This window comes from Panicum virgatum, chromosome 3N (assembly GCF_016808335.1).
Source record: "Panicum virgatum strain AP13 chromosome 3N, P.virgatum_v5, whole genome shotgun sequence".
Taxonomy (NCBI): Eukaryota; Viridiplantae; Streptophyta; class Magnoliopsida; order Poales; family Poaceae; genus Panicum; species Panicum virgatum.
In genome coordinates this window covers 46,597,460-46,619,615 of record NC_053147.1, presented here as the reverse complement: position 1 = coordinate 46,619,615, position 22,156 = coordinate 46,597,460, and the positions used below count along the sequence as shown (strand labels likewise).

The 22,156-nt window shown below is 43.1% G+C and overlaps 1 protein-coding gene and 2 long non-coding RNA genes across 5 annotated transcripts; 2 read left to right on the top strand and 1 right to left on the bottom strand.

Moving 5' to 3' along the window:
• Positions 1-1,375: 1,375 nt before the first annotated feature.
• Positions 1,376-10,291, bottom strand: LOC120666036. 3 transcript variants are annotated; one of them, XR_005671516.1, is made up of 7 exons: positions 9,976-10,291; positions 7,939-7,982; positions 2,708-2,738; positions 2,447-2,608; positions 2,303-2,333; positions 2,040-2,201; positions 1,376-1,952 (listed from the first exon to the last, which is right to left on the bottom strand). It is a non-coding gene; the product is annotated as an uncharacterized LOC120666036 (long non-coding RNA). The 3 variants fall into 3 exon arrangements; XR_005671517.1 differs by lacking the exon at positions 2,447-2,608 and having other exon boundaries at positions 9,976-10,284; XR_005671518.1 differs by lacking the exons at positions 2,447-2,608; positions 2,708-2,738 and having other exon boundaries at positions 9,976-10,283.
• Positions 10,292-12,370: 2,079 nt separating this feature from the next.
• On the top strand, positions 12,371-13,723 carry LOC120667840. The gene has a single exon (XM_039947836.1). It carries the CDS (start codon positions 12,371-12,373, stop codon positions 13,721-13,723), a length of 1,353 nt encoding a protein of 450 aa, XP_039803770.1.
• A 5,046-nt stretch (positions 13,724-18,769) lies between these two features.
• On the top strand, positions 18,770-20,666 carry LOC120663317. Its single transcript, XR_005670468.1, has 3 exons — positions 18,770-19,268; positions 19,341-19,522; positions 19,692-20,666. It is a non-coding gene; the product is annotated as an uncharacterized LOC120663317 (long non-coding RNA).
• Positions 20,667-22,156: the final 1,490 nt, after the last annotated feature.

Below are 22,156 nucleotides of genomic sequence, written 5' to 3'. Positions count from 1 at the left end.
CTGGAACCCTTATCCTCTCTGCCCGCAGCCCACCATGGCCAAAGACCAAAAGCAGAGCACGAGCGAGAAAAGGAAAAACAGAGGCGAGGGAGCACTCGGACGGTGGCTGGCGTGGACGGAGCTCCTAGCCGGCGGCGGCGAGGATCGCGTCGGGATGGGCGGCGCATGGGCTGGCCGTCAGCAACAGGAGCCCACACGAGGCAGAGTCGGCGAGGCGGAGCCGCACCGAAGAGCCATCCCAGAGGATTCCGCCGGTCGAGCGGCACGGATCCATCCCGCGAGGCAGAGGGGGCGGGGTGGAGCCATCCCGGAGGAGTCCGCTAGTCGGGCGGCGCGGGTCCCTAAGGGCGGCGACGGGTCCCCCCTGCAAGGCACAGGAGGCTTGGCACAGCCGTCCTGGAGGATTCCGCTGATCCGGCGCGGGTCCCGGAGGGCAGCAGCGGGTCCCCCCCCCCCGCGAGGCAAAGGAGGCGGGGCGGAGCAGGGGCACCGCCATGTAACCAGCCGACGACAAGGTGAACGCACCATGCCGAGGCCCCTGCTGCCACCACGACCACACGGGGTAGGACGCAGGTGCTGCATGAGCCCGCGGCTGCCACCACGGCAGCACGGAACGGAGGTGTCATCGACGATTTCCATGGCGGGTGATGAGGTACGACCGGATCTGCTGCTGCTTGACACGATCTGGCGGCGGATTAAACTGATCTGCCGCGGAGAGGGCCGCTGCTCCCGGCGGAGGTCACGGGCGACGTCCCCGGGGGCGCGCTAGGGGGCCATCGAGGGGGCGCCCTTGATGGGTGCCGTGGGCGACGACCGGCGGCGCGCATAAGGCAGGGGTGCGAGGAGAGGCAGCGGAAGGGTTAGGTCAGGATCTGAAACCCTAATCTCGTGATACCATGTAGGAAAGTAGGATGCGTATAATATTGTGGATTGTATTAGTCTGAGCCTTGGGGCTGAATATATAGGGGTACATGACTTGGAGGGCAAGGAGCCTCTCCTACAGATTTGGTAGGATACGGATACAATCCTAATCTACTTAATATAGAGATGTCCCTAATATACTCTAACAATAAGGTTGTGCCGTTAGTGGCATTCCAGGGATCATGGCCTGGGGTGTTACAATTTAGTAGCTTCCTATAGTGTATAGGGATACCCAAATTCCTCATTGGAAAGTCACCTGAATCACAGTCAAACTAGAAATTGCGTGCGGCAATGCCGCGCGGGCCCTTATTTTTGCCAGTCTGTAGCAATGTTGGGCCATTTTAATAAATTTTGGGCATAACTAATCAGAGATATTGTTAGGTATTGTTTTTTTTGTCTTTTGATCCATCTTTTTTCGGAATATGAGGAAATGGAAATAAGGCAAAGAGAATAATAGGAATCAATAGTTGATATTTGTTAGCACGAATTAGATAGCAAATAAGTATATATGCATGTTTACCGTACAGAATATTATATACTATTATGGATTCGCAATAGTCACTTTGTGAGTAGCGCAAGGAGCAGTAAATAAATACCTTTCAGAATCCTTCGTAGCAGAAGCAGAGATCATTTGTCTCTGACTTCTCTATGGTAACAATGCAGTAGCAGGAAGCATATGTAGATCACCCACTTCCAGGCTAACATCAGCACTCAGCAGGTCACCTTGCCCTTGCCGCCACCATCTGCCTTTCTCTGTTCAAAGAGCTGAAGGGCAACAGGTGGTGTCTCTGCACTAAAATCGAGCAGCAGTAACTTTCTGTTTCCCTCTCAGATGTCCAATTGTTCTAGATTGTTTCGATCCACTTGGGCTTCATGGATTCGTAGCTAGCAAGGTTAATGTTCCCATCTGCGAGATCTGCTGGGGAGGAGCCGGCTGCATCATGATCCAGGGGTTGCAGGTGGAGGGGCCGTCGTGGGGGACGGCGCTGCCACTCTCTTGGATGGTGCTTTGCCTAAGCTTTTCATTGTTTCTGTAACATTGAATTAAATTTCAGTAGTTGCTTGGCAGAGAGAGGGAACATATATGTTAATGAGGTCGAATGAAAGGGATTTTATACCTGAAGCATAATGGTCAGTGTATTAGAAGCAATTGTCGCTTAGTACTATCTTGGATTGCAGATTTTGCAAAGCTTGTTATATCATTTGGTCAATTAGTATGATGTGAAGATGCCTAAGCTCATTGTGTTGGCTCAAGCTCTGAAAAGTGGAGTGATTTTGACCTGCACACTCATTAACACCATATGTGAATATATGTGGCTCTTTTCTATTTTTTTTGTGTATATGTTACATGGCTGGAAATCTGTTTGTAACATATACGTACCTGCATTATTGATGTAAGACCAGCTTTGAGCCTGATACATGAATACAACATGGAAAGGTTAATGGGAGTAAAAATTGTAACTTTGTATAGAATATAATGCTGTAAGTATAAACGAATTGCAGTCAGTAATTTACACTATGTTACCTGAAGCATAATGGTCAGTGTATTAGAAGCCATTGTCGCTTAGTACTATTTTGGATTGCAGATTTTGCAAAGCTTGTTATATCATTTGGTCAATTAGTATGATGTGAAGATGCCTAAGCTCATTGTGTTAGCTCTAGCTCTGAAAAGTGGAGTGATTTTGACCTGCACACTCATTAACACCATATGTGAATATATGTGGCTCTTTTCTATTTTTTGTATATATGTTACATGGCTGGAAATCTGTTTGTAACATATACGTACCTGCATTATTGATGTCAGACCAGCTTTGAGCCTGATACATGAATACAACATGGAAAGGTTAATGGGAGTAAATATTGTAACTTTGTATAGAATATAATGTTGTAAGTATAAACAAATTGTTGTCGGTAATTTACACTATGTCTAGTATTTCTTTGTATACAATATTATTCGTTTTGTCTCCACATGTGCCATCTTCATTCTCTATCAATATTTTTAGTCCTTTTCTGTCCTTTACTCTAGATAGTGCAACATATAATTGGCCATGTGTGAATACCGGCTTTCTTAAATATATTCCTACATTTAATAGTGTTTGTCCTTGGCTTTTATTTATCGTCATGGAATAGCAAACTTTAATCGGAAATTGTCGACGGCATAGAACAAAAGGCCAGCGTGAGCCTTGTGTTGTGAGATTTATTCTCCGTATGTATACCTTATTGCCAATATGTGTTCCTGTGATAATAATAGCCTCTATAACATTGTTTCCTAAGTTTATCACAATTAATCTTGTGCCATTGCACAGACCTAAGCTTTGGTTCAGATTTCGTAATAGCATAATAGGAACTCCTATCTTCAATTTCAATTTATGAGCAGGAAAGTTGTTTGCGTTTAGACTATTTAAATATTCGATTGGATAGAGTATATTTGCATCATTACAAGTGTCGGTGCATTTGGATATTGAGTCAGCACTGTAATATTCTCTTTCAACTGTAGGCAGTAACTGAAGCATGTAATCATTTATTTCATCAACTATTTCATTTGTTGTTGCTAATATTGCTCTATTTTGAACGTACTCAGGATTGGTATAGTTTGAAATGAAATCAGGAAACGTTGCATGTACTAGCGCCTCTATTTTGTTCCCTGTTGTTTTAACTAACAGATCATCTGGTATTTGAACTAAGTGACAATCTGTATTATCATCGTTTACTGATAAGGTGGTAGTTTGGCAGTTTCCATTTCCTATGCTTAGTATCCAGTTGTTGAAGTCTTGAATTTCTTTATATTCAGATGAATTTATATGTAGTCTTCTTAAACGCATATTCTCATGCAAATATAATTTTTTTGTATGCCTCCATAAGTACGATCGAAATATAGAAGCATTTATTATTTGTGCTTTTGTGGCATTTTGTATGACAGGCAATATTTGTTTTGGATCTCCACCTAGTACCATTACCTTGCCTCCAAATGGTATATTTTGTAAGGTTTCTTCTTTTTCAGACAATATATCTCTTAAGGATCTATCAAGTGCTTCGAAGCATTGCTTGTTCGTCATTAAGGCTTCGTCCCATATGATAAGGTCAGTTATAGCAATAAGATCAGCTAGTTTTGTTCCTCTTTTTATATCGCACATTGATAATTCATCTACATCTATAGGAATTCGAAATCTAGAATGAGCAGTTCGTCCATTTGGAAGCAATAGTGATGCAACTCCTGATGAGGCTACTGTGAGTACAATTTTTTTTTGTGCTCGTAAATATGTAATAATTGTGTTCCATAAAAATGTTTTGCCTGTGCCTCCATGACCAATGATAAAAAATATGTTTGGTTGTTTGTTGAATACACTATTTATTATTTCGTGGAAGGCATTTCTTTGATCATTATTTAATTGACGAAATAAAATATTCACTTCTTCCTCTAGTTTGTTACAATCATAGTTTAGCTCTTCCTGTATTAAAGAATTATTTTTGTCTGATTTGTACTGCATGTTTTTACGTGGTAGGTTGTAGTTGTAAATATTGATTCCATTTTTGGAAAATATATCTTCTAGTTCTTGTAGCAATAGATCTTGTAATTCTGTATCTTTTGGATGATATACAATAGGGTGATATTTTTTTACTAAATAACACTCAATGTCGTCTACCATTTTGTTCCAGTTGTGGTTGAAAAAATTGTGCTCATCTTGTAAGTTGCAAAATACAAGCATTATGAAAAATAGGTATCTTAGTTGTGATGCAGTAGCCCAGTTGGCTGCTTCATTGAAAGTATCGTACCATTCTTTGTCATCTTTAAGTAAGCCACGTGCCCCACATGCTTCTTTAAAAGTTTTATATGTTGTTCCATTGTATGTTCTTATGTCATCATAATCCTTTGCTCCTTTAACAATCATGAGTAACATTCTTAGATAGAAACATTCTCCTTCTATTGGATTTACATAATATAGTCGACCGATCTTGAATCTCTGTTGTCGTTTTTTCCATATTCTGGTTTTCTCATCCCATGTCCATTCTTGAGGAAATTCACAATATGTTAATTTTCTTGCTTCGTTATATTTTTTATTAGCTTCAAACCATTCTGTTAGCTTTGTTTTCTGGAATTTAGGATCTTTAGCAATAGATTCTAGTTTTGTGCCTTTATGCATTTTTATTAGATTTTGTAATGGTAGATGTATAGGTAGTCGTTCAACTAGAGGCCAATGGTAATGTATGTCATATTCTAGTAATCTCCACAGTGCATCTTGTTCAGATATATATCAGCATTCTAGGTATTATTTAATTTCATCTATATCTTTTATTTGTTCATTTGTAGGTTTCTCACTTTGTTTTCTAATTTCTTGGAATATTATTGCTGCCTGATCTGGACCTTTGTGAACATATTTGCAAAGATATTTTAGTAATTTGCTCTTATTCACATACTCTACATTTATATGTGCTTGATACTTTTTAAGTAGATTTAAGTTGTATGGTACAACCCATCTATTATCTAAGTTATGGTTCTCTCTTCGAATATATATGTTATTGTCTCGACGACGATATAGAGTGAATCCATTATCTGTGAATGTCGTTTCATCTATGAACTCCTTAGGATAAAATTTTGAGCATTTTCCTTTTTTCATACAAGGACATTTCTCATTTTTTTTCACCACAAGGACCATACATCATATGTTCAGCTACAAGGACATATCCTAAAGGGTCCTCATATGGATCTGGAATTTCAGCCGATATCCATGAATCAATAATTTGTGCATTGATTTCTATATTCTTTTTATCAATCCACACTAATATATGAACATGTGGTAGTCCTCTCTTTTGAAATTCTACGGAATATAAGATAGCTAATATGGGTCCAAATAGATGTCCTGATGATATGTCTTCTATTAATTGTTGAAGTTTCATATGAAATACACGTACAATGATATCCGGCCTGTCGCTTGGTTGTTCACCGTGTTGTAGGTTTTGTGTTATCTCTGTCCATTTTGGATTGCATGTAAAGGTTATGAAAAGATCTGGAGGTCCATATACACGACAAATAGCAATACCGTCATGATAATTTTGTATCATATAGCGTTTAGATCCTGTATGACTCGATGGGAGTAATGTTCTTTTTCCAATTTGGTTGCTGTCAGTAAATCCTTTTTCTATCGCGTCGAAAACTCCTTGTAGATACTCAACTCTTAATTTACTTTGGTTTCTAGCAATAAACATTAATATATCTTCATCTTCCATTGCTCGAGCATCTACTATGACTTGTTTCGATAATCTACCATAGCATAGAAATGGGTTAGGTTGGTTTGGTCTGTAGTGCATGTGGTATTTATAATATTCATGTAGTGTCATTGTTTTTGTTTTTCTATTCTTGCTTGAGCTACCTTCTTTTTCGTGATATGGTATGCCTAGCTGGAAGCCTCTTTCTCCGTAAGGGAAAAGTAAAGGATATTGGAGAGCCATATATGCTGGATGGAAGATTGATATATGTAGCAAACCTGTTCGTTTACTACTGATGATAATATCTCTTTTACATTTTTCAAGGCTTAGGTCTCCAACTATTAACATGGCAAGTTCATCTGTGTGTGGCATTTCATATTGTATTGTGTCTCCTTTACTTGCACCTAATATACGTATGATTATGTCTATTCCATTATACTCCTCTAATAAGTCACGGGCGTGATGAAATAGTTTCACTAAAGGATTGTGTGTGTCTAGCATTTTTTTCAATTCTTCTACAATATGTGGATTTATATCACTTTCAGTTGGGTCTACTTTTTGTAATGCTTTGATCCTATTATTTATTTCATTTTGTGTGTCAAATATATATAATTCAGCATATTGTGGTATTTGACCATGCTCTGGAAGCAAAGATCCTATGCGATGATGTATTTGACCATTTATACGAAATATATATGGACCTTCACCTTTGTTGATATCTTTTATTATATTTGCACCCATTGAGGTAAAAGAAAATAAGCTGTTGTATTGTCTTATTTTTTGTAGGAAATGTCTTGACAATGGATCATCTCTATTATTTATTAAGCGGGATAGGAAGTCAGGAGGATTTCTATATGGTGGTATTTTGATTTTTCCATTCTTGCAACAGTTTGTGTACACTATTTCTCTGTTTCGTTGACTTTGCCTTTGGTTGCGTTCATTATACCAAAATATAGCATTGCAATGTTTACACTTGTATTTTGGTTCACCTAAATATGATTGTCCATTATAGGATTCTTTTAATTGTTGAATATATTCGGGGTTAAATGATACCATACCTTGGTTATTATTTAGATATGCATGGGTTATATCTAATGTCATTCTACATCTTTTCATCGATTGGTTTGATGTGTCATCATCTGGATTTCTCCTTTTTTTGCCAAGCAATGATTTTCTATCTTGTCTTGTTCTTTTTGCCTGTGGTTCAAAGTTTGTGATAGTAATAGGTTGGTATTTTCTCTTCGTACGAGCCATATTACGCTGGTAGTTTTTTTACAACTAAGCAGTATGTATAGATTTTTTGTATTTATATATATGTAGATATGTTGATATATATACACACACATATATATATATATGTATATATATATAGTACTACTGTGTGCAGGAAATATATTTCTGTGCACATGCACAAATAAGAGGTAAGTAAATGTACTATGTAACAAATGAAAGAAGAAAGTAGAAGCAACAAGCAATGTAAGAAACTAAATGAGTGAAGGAACTGAAAAAAAGCAACATTTAATTATAGTGGCAGGAATAATTTACTTCTTATTATAGCTAGCGTGAAAATTTTGAAAACTACTACTAAAAAATATGATATTTTTCAAAAGGAACTTCTACAAAATTTATTACTTATTGTCGGTGCTAGAAGGAACTTTCCTTTTTTTGTATAGTAGTAACTGGACTCTGTTAAAATCTACTCATATTGAATGTTAGTTCATATCTAAGTTTGTGACAATAGATCAATGAAGGAAACATGGATAGTCGACATTGTGAGTAGAACTTGTTAGAAAAGAGTAGAACTTTAAATACCTTGGTCTTTGCGCTATTCGTTACTTCCTTAGAGATTGATGTTCCTGGAAAATATACATTATAATTGTATTGGAATGCAAGGGATAAGTTTTGAACAAATTTACATTGCCCCTTTTGTGAACAATTGTATTTATGTTTTATAAAGCATCATGCTGTTGTGAGTAACTGTATTATTCTGGGAAAAGTGATGTCAGCAGGGTCACATGAATCATTATTTTTTCTAAATTTAGGGAATGGGAAATATACATGTGGAATGTTGGAATGAGCAGCTGATTCTAAAAGTGAGGGCCGGACAACGGATGCAGGAAGAAATGATAGCGTGGACTGGTGAAACGAATGGGTGACGGGCAGCACATGTTTGTGCAAGGCTGCCAGCGGTGCTAGAACCTGAGTTAAGTGGACGGAAAACTTCCTAGGGCGTAATTTGTAGGCATTTGGGACTGATTGTAATCATGTTGTGGTTTAATAAAGCTATTGAGATTGGTTCAAATAAAAAAAAGGAAAATACACATGTGGGAGTTATTGATGATACTGTAAGTTCACGATAACCCATGCTTCAAATCAAATATTTTCTTTTAGAGGATACTTGTGAGCACCACTGAGCAATGCATGTTTCTTTTAGAATCAAATTTAAGTTGTACGAGACTGGAAGTTAGTTTAGGCCTAGGGCTGGATATCAAGCCAGCTCGGCTCGTTATGGCTCGGCTCGTTATAGCTCGGCTCGTTAACATATTGGCTCGGCTCGGCTCGTTATACTAACGAGCCAGCAGGCTAGCTCGGCTCGGCTCGTTAGCGAGCTCGAGCTAGCTCGTTTGGCTCGCGAGCCAATGTAGAGAGACAATATGAACACACATCATCACAGAGTATGGCTCGTTTGGCTCGTTATAGCTCGTTTGGCTCGTTCCAATTCTTGCTTCTTATGCTGCTCTTCTTACCCATTTTCCAGCATTGTTCCAATTCTTGCTTCTTATACAACTATTCTAACTCATTTTTTATATAAGCAACCTCTTGTTGATACCTTGAGGAGTCATAAAGCTGACTAAAATAGAACTGAATATATATCATTTTGAACTTAGGGTCAAGGATTGTAGCAATAACCATGACATTGTTCTTCTCTTCCAAATATTTATCAAATTTGTTTAACATTGCAGCACTCATTTTCTTCAAATATGAGTCATTAGAATTTTTTGTCTTTAACAATGCACCCATTTAAATTTGCTGGCTTCATAATTAACTGGCTCGTTATGGCTCGCGAGCGGCTCGCGAGCCAGCTCGAGCTGGCTCGTTATAAAACGAGCTGGCTTGTTATAAAACGAGCTGGCTCATTATAAAACGAGTCGAGCTCGAGCCGAGCCATTAACGAGCGAGTCGAGCGAGCTAGCGAGTTACGAGTTTTTCGTCCAGCCCTATTTAGGCCTATTGATCTGTTCATACTTGTGGTCTGACCGGAATTTGGGACAGACAGTTTTTTTTTTGGGAGGCTGGGACAGCCCACCTCTCTTGTCAAAGCAATGTCCTGACTCGGCTCCACTCCATCAACGTCGAGTCAAACAAGTCTGAAAAGGTTTTGGTGGCAACTTGCATAAATTTGACCTTCTTGCTCATTAAACACGCTTACAGAATCAGCTTCACAGAGAGGCAAGCGTTGCGACTTGCCTGGTCGAAGTGGTGGTCATGGTCACGAGATGGGATTGGTATTTGACGATGTTGGACAAAGAAGAGGGGATTGAAAAACAGAGGATGCAGTGCGGCTTGGTGTGCAGTAGGTGATAAGAGGGCCAAGACAGCAGCTCAAGATGAAAGATTTGTCTGCCAGACATTTGGTCGAGCACTTGGTGTGCAGTAGCTGATATAGGGCGAAGACGACCTTGGACGTTGGCCGGCAGCATCAGTCCATGGAGATCGACAACGGCGGAGAGAAATGAGGGGATTGAAATAGAGGACAAGGTGTCGCCACTGGCCGTCGGCGTCTCAGTACGCGAGTTGCGACTGGTTGAGCAAGAGACAAAGATTCATAGCAAGGAAGAGTGCACGTACCTGATGATTCGATTGGCTTTCTTCCGTTGCCTAGTTTGTCTAGGGTAGCAGTATGGTCGCCCTTGTTTAAACGTGGCCGCTTTTATTTTTCAGAGTTTGCCGGAGAGTCTCGTGTATAACTTGCCCTCTTCTCTGTTCCAGGTTTTGATGGAGGGTTCTGGATGTATAGCTCTAGCACACATGGCCTGTTTGCACCGCACGTGTTCCTCAGCATTGATCCAACGCTTGATAAGTAGCTAGCGACGTGATCCAACGACTGAGAAGAAGCCAGCGACGTGGCCCTATTGGCTGCACGGGGAATGACACCTGTTTCGTGTCAAGAGATAGCTTAGTATATTGGAACGTTGCTTGTACTGCTGCACCAAAGCAAAATATCTCACTCTTATAAATAAATATTTTGAGCCATGATAATTGCTCTAAAGCAAAAATCAATAACATCATGTTACAACCTTTTTCAAGGTCACGATCCATAAAAAGAATATTGCCATCAACATATTGTATTACAGATAAACCTCCATCTACTAGATGGGGGCATGGGCACCGTACCACACACTTGACATGCATTCTGCTTTGGCTCTATTGATTAAGATATCTAGCATATCGACTAAAGTATTATACAATAGGGGGATATGGGATCTCCCCGCCGAATACTTTTCTGTTTGAAAACAGGGTCCGACTTCACCGTTGGCATTAATTGAGGCGCTTCCATATGAGACATATAGATTGTACATCGAATATCTGCTTAGGCAAAAATCTTTTCATCTGAACTTTTTGCAATAAAAATAGCTATTTTACTTTTTCATAAGCCTTTTGGAATTTTGAATGGGTAGTTTTAATGATGTTGCGCCTTACACGGACGCTCGCATGGTAGTGACTAACGAATGACATGTGGGTCATCCACATACAGACAAAGAGCTAGAGAGTAAAGATATTGAAAGTATAAGGCACAAATATTTGGTTACAATGTGTTCTGTTATGCCTTGTTGATAAATTTATGCATGTTGAATTGTTGATATACCACGTACACAAGTTTATCCATATTAACATACCACCGAAGCAAAACTACCCTTCAAAATCATTTCGGTGTTATTTAGACAGTTTGGAATAGTTCACTAAGGGAAACACCTAGTTTGCCGTGTGCCATAAAAAAACATTCGGCAAAGCTTTTGCCATGTGTAACACACGGCAAAGTGCTCATGGTATACAAACGTTAGCAAAGAGCTCTTTTGTCGTGTGCCTTTTATCGGATACACGGCAAAGGCTTCGTGTGTTTATCGGGCACACGGCAAAAAAAGGGCTCATTGGACGGCGACATGACAGTCACGGCACCTTTGCCGTGTGCCCTAATGGCGAGGCACACGGCAAAGATTTAATCTTTGTTGTGTGACGGGGCAATTCCTCACCTTTGGCACACGACAAAAGTGACGGCCGGGCGATGGCCGTTACAAGTCCACTGATTTGCCGTGTGTCTAGCGTGAGGCACTCGGCAAAAAATTATCTTTGCCGTGTGTATTTTGTTTACCATGTGTCTTATCGGTTAGCTTACGGCAGAAAACTAATTTTCCGTGTGTGTTTTGTTTGCCGCATGTCGTATTGTCTAGCACACGGCAAAAGTGTTGTTTGCCATGCGCCTTAACTTTTGATGTGTGTTTTACATTAGGCACACGACAAAGTTTCTCTTTTCCGTGTGCCCGATATATTGCACACGGCAAAAGTTTGTTCACACGACAAATTAGCTGTTTCCGGTAGTGGTTCAGTATGTTCAATACGATATTTTATAATCTGGAGGTTCAGTAGTCTGATACTAATACTTCAGAGGTTGCGTAGACTTTTCCTTTACCACTAGAAATCAATTGGGTCCAGGATAGACCTAAAATAATCCTGGTGGGCTGGACGATATGCGCACACATAACACTACCCCCATACTACCCGTTGCCAGCATCTAGTTGTCCCAAGTCCCAACTCTCTCGGTCAATAATGGTATGTGAAACCTTGAAAATTTTCAGTATCCCTTTTGACTTTCAATTTTTTGGCTCAATGTGATCGCTGTTACGGCATGGGTTTTCGAATTTTTGCCTCATTGTGATCTCTGTTACACGTGCAGCTGTTCCCTTCTTCAAACTTCTAGCCGTCATCAGTTCAAAAAAAAAATCTAGCCGCCAGGCCCATTAATTATTTAATGTGCATGGTGTTCATTTTTTCTTCCGTTCATGCTATAATAATTTTAGGATCATGTCCTTGTCCAAATTGTTATACCCTGCTCAAAGTTATATATATAGCCAACACTATGCCAAACAAGAACGAAGACAAGACACTAATAAGCACCTGCTCCTCCCTTTGATCTCCACCCATTCCAGTCCTCCTGCAGAACTATCTTGTGAGGAGGGCTCGAGAAATGGAGGCGCTATTTTCTGCTGCTGTAGGTGAACTTGTTAGCAGATGCCTATCTTTTCTGATCAGCAGATATCCGAGCATGCCAGAGCTGTCCAAGGTGGAGAGCCCGCGGAAACTAGAGCGAGCGCTGCTCCGGATCGCGATCACCGTTGAGGAGGCCGAGGGGAGGCTCATCACAGACCAGGCGATTCTTCAGCAACTCAAAATGCTGCGACAGGAGATGCACAAAGGCTACTACGTGCTTGACAAATTCAGGTACCTTGATCAGGAAGAAAGAAAGGTGAGCGGCCGTCGAAGTCGTTCCTTAGCCCTGTCGTCTACCTCCAATCCAGGCAAGCGTTTTCCTCCATCTGCTAGTAGAAGACGCGGAAGAAAGGAGCTAGAAGTGACGCTCGATAGTGTACAGAACATGGTTACTGACATGTATGAGTTTGTAGCTTTTCTGAAGAACTTGCCACCAATGTTTCGTCAACCGTATAGCATGTATCTGTTATTTGAGAGATGCATGTTTGGTCGCCAGGCAGAAATGGAACGAACCATCTACTTCTTGCTGCAGAGGGAACCTCCTGGCGACTTCACTTTGGGTGTCTTGCCAATCATTGGGCGAGGAAAAGTCGGCAAGAGCACACTTGTTGAGCATGTTTGCTACGACGTAAGGGTGCGTCATCACTTCTGTCAGATTGTCTTTTTCAGTGGAAATCGGTTCATAGAAGAAAAGCTGGGCACCCTGATGGACGGAGGCATAATCAAGCACAAAAGCAACGCTCAGAATGTTGGAAAAATGCTGGTTATTGTCGAGCTAGATGCGGATGTTGAAGAGGGAGCATGGAGAAGGCTGTTATCCGCCTCTCGGAGTTGCCTTCCCAGTGGCAGTAAAATTATAGTCACAAGCAGATCAGAGAAAATAATGAACTTCGGAACGACACAAGCCCTATGGTTAAACTTTTTGACTCGAGAAGCATGTTGGTACTTCTTTAAGGTGCTTGTGTTCGGAAGCACATATGCTGAAGACCAACCTAAGCATGCATCTATTGCGATGGAGATATTTGAGGAGTATTATTGCCAGAATGATTTGCTTGGGGACTTTACTGGTTCTTTCGCAAACTCAAAGAACATTGCTGCCCTTCTAAGAGCTAATGCTAGCATACAACACTGGCGCAGGATTCTTGCATGTGTCAGAGCAAATTGGCAGCAAAACCTGCTTCCATGTAGTGCTGGTAAAAATGATGTTAGGGTGGAAAATGGACACTACTATATCAGTAGAATATCCAATATTTCTCAGTATGTGGTGGTTGATAGACACCATAGAGTAGTAGGGTTTGATCACGAAGAGACCCCGACAAACTATAGATGAAGTCATGTATGGAAGAGTTACGCCGAAAGGGAAATTTGAGGCTGTATGGTGGAGATCACACTTGCCGCCACATTACAAATACATAACCACCTGCGAAATTCATGATTCTAAGTGAATGGACGGGAGGGAAAAGAGCTCTAGAAAGAGGAAGAGTCTTAGTTAATATGATCACTTGTTTTTTGTTGTACAGATAGCTTTATATAAATATTATCATAGTATGTGATACTCTGCTAAATTGATAATGTATATTTTAGATTCAGAATAACTTTAGTACTGTATAGGATTAAGAACCTTATCAAGCTCCACCATCCATCGTGCTGGTAGATAAGCCTTGCAGTATTTCCCTTATCTACCAGCTGGCTGCCATCGTGCTCTCTCTCTCTCTCTCTCTCTCTCTCTCTCTCTCTCTCTCTCTCTCTCTCTCTCTCTCCCTCTCTCGGTTCATTCTATCTCTAAGGTAACATGGAATCAGAGCAGGTTGGGTTCATGTTAGGTTAGCCCAACTGAGATCCACTATTCACCTCCATCGGTTGTCGTCTAGCGGTTGTTTGCTATCTGTCGTCGCGTATCTGAGCGTTGTGGTTGGTCCGCTAGGTACACGTTTTGCCTACTACACCCGCTCGCCCGCTTGCCCGCCGTCGCCTGCCGCCCGTCGCAGTGTCCGTTCTCACCGGCTCGTCTTCATCCACTGTTGTTGCGCCTCTGCTCTGCTATGTTGGTGTTCTACCGAATGGAAAGTGGGGTGCTCTACTCTATTGGTGTTATGCCCTCTGTTGTTTGGGTCAAGGGGTGCTAGCAGCTTTCACCATGGCACATATATCAATGCAATAGTAATCAATATCACTCTTCATGGTCAGAATTACCCTAAAAGGGCCTTTTGTGTAGAGACTACACTGAGAGGTCATAGTCTCTATTGTCATTTAACTGATGACCACCTGTGTGTGCGTTTGCATTGATGGAAAGAATGCCACTGATATCAATACAAGGCAGATTAATGATGGGAGAGTGATGGCTGCTATAGTCAATAGTACTAAGCAGTCCATGATGATGAGTCTGTCCAAATTCAAAACAGCCAAAGCTATCTGGTCTTCTCTTAAGCAGCGCTATGTTTAGAATAGCCAAGGCTATCTGGTCTTCTCTTAAGCAGCGCTATGTTTAGAATAGCCAAGGCTATCTGGTCTTCTCTTAAGCAGCGCTTTGTTCAGGACAGTGGTGCTCTTTTGCATAATCTCATGCAGCAAGTTCATGCAATCGAACAAAATGATATGTCCATTGATGATTATTACTCTGCTTTTGATTGTCTGGTGGGATCTTTGACCTCTATGCTAACTGAATGCTCTACTAATGATTCTCTAGCACACAAGTTTCTTCGTAGATTTCTTACATAACATTTTGTCATGGGAGTACGCGAAGAATTTGATTCCTTTCATAGAGAGCTGCTTCACGGTGACTCTGATTTGACTATGGCACAAGTATTGTCTGCTTTACTTGCTGAAGAAACTCTTCTGCAGTCAATGTCTTCTTCAGTGTCACTGCTTCACAGCATGTTGACAGCTTCTCAGCGGTACAATGTGCCTAAGGCTACCTATTTTGAGCCTTGTAAGCATTGTGGCAAGAAGAACCATGCTTCAGAATTTTTTTCTCACTATCCAAAGAAGTTGGCTGAGTATCGTGCTGGTCGTGGTCGGGGTACTTCTCGTGCTACTCGTGGTCGGGTTACTACTTCCACTACTAGAGGTTCTATCTGTTGTTGCTGCCTCTCCTACTGGCCCTGCTCAGTCATCATGGGTTCTTGATTCAGGGGCCTCCTTTCATGTGACATCTAATTGGTTTCAGTTGGTTGCTTGCAAGCCGGTCAACGATAATGCATCTATTCAGACAGCTGATGGTACATCTTGTCATATGACTCATCAGGGCTCTCTTTCTAGTTCAAATTTTTTTGTACCCAATGTCTCCTTTTTGCCTCTTATCTGTGAACCTCCTTTTAGTTGGTCAAATCACCAACCATAATTGTTTTGTTGGATTTGATGACACATCATGTTTTATTCAACAAGCTCTCGAGTAAAGTAATCGACTGGAAGCAAAAATGGTTTTACATCAAGAACCATGGCTCCACGCTCCAGAAAATTACTCCTCAACCCTCAAAGATCAAAGGAGAATGGGTTCATTCTGTTATTGATGAATCCCAAATACCCGAGTTGTTCGACTGGATCAAGAACTTGAGAAGTGATAAGTTGACCGGAGCAGTCGTGGTGATGGACTGGATGCAGCGATGGATCCAACCCTTACATAAGCGGGTTAAATTCGGTTTTGATTATCCTGGAATCAAATATCTGTCACGCTTCTCTTCGTAAGAAATTTCCGAGAAGAAAGCTCTGCGTTGAGTCCAGCGGGTTCTTGAGGGAGTGCCTAGTGCTCCCAGAATCCCATACACATTTTCTACAAAGAATCCTCCAAGACAGGTACACAAAATGTAGCGACTTGAATAAATCGAGTACTTCTCCTTTGCATATGTCGTATTCTGAAGTTTTGTCTTTTTGCAGGAGGATCTAAATGTATTTAGGAGTAGTCCTCTTCTCCCAGAAGTCACTTGTCCTCCTCATCTCCTCCCAAGTGCACAAAAGTCCATATGACTATCGCCCCAGCAAAGACCATGTAATAGATCCATTCACAGATGATGAATCTAACGAGAAATCCACACTTGCAGACGCTGAGGAGGTGATTGGAGCGGGTGGGGAGGACCGAAGTCCAAGCCCTAGATATGATGCGGTGGCTGGGCACCCGAAAGCGCTGCACACGACTATGTGCAAGTGCAAGGCATCCACCCCAACCGATGATGCTAGGTACGTCCCATGACTCATTCTATCTTTTGCATTTGCATCAACTACTTTTATTTTTCATCGAGTTGCTTGTCCTCTTTCTCCTTTCTATCTTGTAGCCTGAAAGGCAATGTGCAGAGGACCGCGACATCTGGGGATGATGCCGGGTCGGGAACCGTTGTCTCCTTTGGCCCAACGGACCTGTCTAGAGAGACTAGGACCACTCTCCTAGAGATCGCTGCACCGGCGAGTGGTTCCGAGAAGACTCCCTCGCCCAGCCCCCAAGCGATAGGAAGTGCAGATACTCCCCCCGCCTGCTGGTGTCTCTTATGCTCAATCTGAATAGGTATTCTGCAAGCGCTCAGAATCACCGGTGTAGCACTTCACCATGGAGTATTTTGGGGTATCGTGAAATCCTCAGGGAAGCACTATGGTAAAGTGTATCGTAAATTGTAGTGATGACATTTACTAGATCTATCAACCGACTAATTTAGTAGGGGTAAGCCAGATAATGGGTAAGGATAAATGTCCAGTCTATGACCGTCTGACACTTAGGAGATTCTATACCTTAGAGTGGTAGGAGTTGGGAGGACAACGAGCGAGAAAGGACTCCTGAAACACTTCTAAACTACTGAGCTAGCCTCACTAGAACTAATCTAAGCTTCAGTCTTGATGCCGACACCTTAAGCTTACTTCGGCAGCCTAAGAGAAGGACTCATAAAGGGATGAGAAGGGACTCCAATGCCCTTCGGCAACTACTGCTATGAAAACACCCAAACATGGTGGACTACGAGGGACGAACAAGGCTGTCACCACTTGCCGCCTACCACTGCGGTGTCGTGGGGTGGAACACACTTCCTAGCTAGTACTGAGTCGGACACCACGTCTGCTCTTAATACTAGGATTTCTGTTGAGGCCTTCAAGAGAAATCCCCCTCAACCTAGTGAACTAACTTGAGTTACACTAGTCCAGGCGATAAAACCCGTAAGATAAGCTCCGACAAGCAAGAAAGATAACTTAAACTGAACTAGAGCTAAACTACTCCCACAGACAAGTACTAGTACTTGAGAAGATAAATAACTTGTGGAAAGTAAAGCTGACCCAAGTAAATAAAAAAGATTACTTATATTAAAATAGTCAAAGGAAAAGATACAAGAGCTTATACCGAGCTCCGATGATGACTCTGGACCCCCGAGACAAGCTCGACTCGACTCTAACTCCCAACTACTAACCTACTCTAGACTTGAGAAGAGAGAATTACTCCTTTAAGTATGTGTTTACAAGTGATGGAGAGGGTCCTATTTATAGCCTTCCAAGGTCGGTTGATGGCCGGTAATTCAGGCAGCGCCGGGTGCACGCAACTATGGCTGTTGTGCTTAACTTCCACGCGAAGCCGGGAGCTGAGGGGCTGCAAGGTGGGGCCGGGCGGCCTGGGCTAGGCCGGCCGGCCTGTGCCACATGTCCACCGACCTTTATGTAGACGGCTCTTGATCACTCCAGGAGGTCGGTTCTTTAGGTGGTTTCCTCGGATGCTTGATTCCTAGGCCGAGCGGCCTGTCTCCGGGACCCGTTGGCCCTCTGTTTCGCCGACGTTGCAGATCGACGCTCCACAATGCCTCTGAGATGGGTAGTTTCCCCATTTGACGATCTGGGCACTGGCTTGTGGGTCCTTTGCTTCATCCTCATGCCTTCCGGGTTCACCGACTGAATCTGAGATGTTCGCCTCGCTCAGTAGCATTGTGAGCATGTCACGTTACTCCAGTAAAAAGATTGCACCCATATATGTGGAGGTGTCAGGCCGACCTGCACGGATTATGCCGGGCGGCCTGGATCTTCTCTGATTTTGACCATCTTTGGACTGTGAATTTCTGCAGGCACAACTCATCCAAAACTTGTGGAATCTATTGGAATTAAACAAAATATGCATGGAACATGGTGCAAGAACTCAATTTATTCCCGAGAAGTTGACGGTCAGAAGATGAAATAATGACCGTCAACACTGCCCAGCAAAATATTCCTACGGGAGGAGAGAATGAAGTGAGCCCCCAGCAAGGGCAAGCAACTCCCGCCACTAAAGCTTCAGTGATGTTGAGTGCTTTCGTGGTCCACCAGGTCCCAAAGCTACTCAAGGGGAGGAAGCTTCCGATCAAATGGGCGACTCAATAAGTCTTCTGTTTTGGCTCCTGGTTATGGATCTTATTTGGCCTTTTGTCGAGTGCTTAGATTTGCCCCTTTTTTGCTCAGCAAAGCGGATATTGGATTGGGAGATGCTGGTGACATCATGTCGTCCCTAGCCCCCAAACCTGTTGCTGCCTGCTGCTGCGGCCACGACCGCGCAGCTCCCCGACATCTAGGCCACCTACGAGCCAATCACTCCGCCGGTCGGAGACGCTCCCGTCAAGGACGCAGAGGAAGCTTTAACCGGCGGAGTTGATCAACTCCAGTCGTCGAAGATTCTCTCAAGTGAGCCAATCTTGCCGCCTCCTTCCAGTTATGATGATCTTCCGTATGATCGACTTGTCCATCCGGAAGAAGCAGCAGGTCCAGCGTCCCAGGAGGTGTTCGGGTAGCGCATCATCAAGGATGTTGGGCCCGAAGATGTAGAAAAGAGTCTACTGGAGTCAAAGGAGATTGCCCCTCCTATTCCTACATGAGAACCAGAGTTGGCGCCGGACAAGATCAAGTATGTTGAAGAGAACATGGCAAGATGCCAAAAATTGCTGGCGGTAAGTAATCTTTAGTCGAGTACTTATCTTTTAAAGTTGACAAGTTGGTCTGCTGATTCGTGTTGCTTGCAGGATATTGCCAAGTATGAAGGCGCCTGGTCCCAGGAGTTCAAGAAGTTCAAGATCGAAGAGAGCCAAGAAGCTCGTCTCCTGAAGGAACAATTGACAAAACTTGCAGAGGACAAGAAAGCTCTCGAGCAGAGATATAAGTCACTACAAGAAAAGAACAAATCAATTGCAAAGAAGCACAAAAGGTAAGATACATAGCTTGCCTGGTTCTTGATTGTCAAGTAGTCGAGTAGCTTTCCTTTCACTGCTTCCGATACTTATGTACTTGTAATATACACACAGAACTCAAAAAGTTATTAGAAACTCAAAAAGGTCTGGTGACTGACTTAAAGCTTTTGATGTACCATTGCATAGATGAAATTGAAAAGCTAACCCTCATCAAGAAGGATGCCACCGCCAGATCGTTGAGACAATGCAGGATATCAAAAATCTGGCTGCAGAAAGAGATCGATACAAGAAGGAACTCGACGAGCTGAAGGTGGCTGCTCAAGCTGTCATCGACATGGTCGACCCATCCGAGGAGGGTGGGAATCAGCTTGAGTCAATGGGCAAGCTCCAAGGGACTTGACCCCAAACTTATACAACCTGGCATGGAGGAAGGGACTGACAGTCCAAGAGGAGATAGAGAACCAGACTTGGACAAGAGTCCTTTGGCGGATGTCTACAGCAATATAAATGACAGAGTTTGTACTTCCGTGGAAAGTTGTATATGAAGTTCTTTTTCACAATTTCCTGATGAAATCACTTGAAGGTGGTGAGGTTCAGTTTGTTGGTTGTACAACACTTTCAATAGTCAAGCAATTTGGAGGGCGAAGGCAGAAGGCAAACATGGATTTTTTGCTTGGCTATTGGTTCAGGGCAAGATCCAGATAGCTCAGGAGCATGAAACGGTGGCACATCTGTGCTTGCACTGCTGCTTCTCTAGGGAAGTTTGGTGCTTGGTGCAAATGTGGGGCGGGTGGGTTGATTAGCATTCTAGTGACATGCGTGGAGTTGGAGGATTGGTGGAACTCATCGTGGCAAACAGCAAGTGTAGAGGACAGGGGCCGTGTGGCAGGTTACTGATCTACACGGCTTGGAATGTGTGGAATGAACGGAATCGACACGTCTTTTAGGGGATATCGCAAACACCTTCAGGAATTCTGGGCTTAATCAAGTAGGAGATGGAGGTTCGATGACAAGCATATGAGGCCCGGGCGGCCGTCTAGTCATTTCATATATCTTTTCTTTAAGAGCTTTAGTTTGTTGTTTTTTTATGTAATCTCAACTATTGTAAGAACCAACTTTCATCTCTTTCTTATATAACCCGGCGGTGCTCCTGCCATTAAGTTCAAAAATAATATTTTCAAGATCTTCTTTCTAGATCTATTAGATCATGTGCTGCGTATCAATGGTCAAAATTTCATTTTGATTCGTTGCATTTTGAAGTTGAAGATTTGGTTTTTCTCTTGCTCCTCCCCTTTGTTTCTGTCCGCTCGTGTTCATGCAGGGAGCGACGCGGGCAACTCGGACCCGAAGCTGACGCGGTCAGTGGCTATCGGCACTCGGCAGAGCAGCACGCGCTCGGTGCACGCAGCGGCCAGAGCCGCACGGCGGCGCACGCGATGCTCGACCGCGGCCAGTGCCCAGCGGCAGAGCCCGTGCAAGCGTTCAGCACACCAAATCAAGATTCCGAGATAAGCCACTGATTGGAGAATCGGCTAGGTGTTTGGCAATCTTGATCATTTTGAGTCGATTATCTGAGTTGAGTGGTAAAATATCTGAAATACCCTTAAAGCTGATGATATCTCATTTTTTGCTGAATACGAGGAGAATTCAATAATTCTTATATTTTTTGAGTATCTTGACTATATAATTATATTCCAAAAAAATATTTTCTAGCAACAACAATAGGTACCGCAGAAAAAAAAAATCGTGTGCAGCATCTATATAGCAAAACGTGCAATTTAGTAGCCAATAATACACTCATTCAATTCACTAGCAACACATACACTACGCAGCATTCAGGGAGTAACAAACAAGAGAACGAGGAAAGGCAGATCTAGTGGAGTAAAAAGCAAGAGAGGGAGGGAGCATGCAGGGTTGCGGACGCTGCTTCCGTCGGGGGGCTTGCAGGGGCGGCGGCGCTGATCCGGAGGGGTCTTGTAGGGGAGCTAGGTGCTGCTTCTGTCGGGAGGCTTGCAGGTTGGCGGCGCAGATCTGGGCGGGGTGCTGTAAGGATGGTGGCGCGGCGCCGTCGGGAGGACAGGTTGGGGGGGGGGGGGGGGTTGAGGGAGAGGAAAAAGTAGTCGATTCTCACGTACGCGCCTTCGAGAGAAAATTATAAAAATAGGACTCGAAACAATGCGCTTCGCAAATTTGCCATTCCAAACATTAACATCGGAAAAATGGGACTCAAAACATGAGCCACTTGATTATACTGCCATTTGGTGTATTTTTCATCATTTGTCTTTTTCTTTTGCATGTATTTCGAGTATAAATGTCTCTTTTGCCCTAATGCATAGATTAGGTATCCTATACTGATCGATCCAACTCCCATCGTTCCGATCCCGCTGCGCTCGTGAGTCCTGACCAAGCACCCCGCCGCCGGACACCGCCCAGCCGCCGGACGCCGGTCTCCTAGCCACGGTGGCCAGACCTGCCTAGTGCACACAGCGGCCTGCCTACCTGCCAGAGGCGGCGGCCAGCCCTGCCAACATGCAGCGACTTGCCTACCTGCCAGGGGCGGGAGTGGCCAGCCCTCCGTGCACGCGGCGGCTTGCCTGCCTGCCAGCCAGGGGTGGCGACTGCAACCAGCCTGCCTGCCAAGGGCGGCGGCG

What these genes read in the sequence shown, in the direction of transcription:
- LOC120667840 (XM_039947836.1), top strand. Translation starts at nt 12,371, where the DNA reads ATGGAGGCGCTATTTTCTGCTGCTGTAGGTGAACTTGTTAGCAGATGC.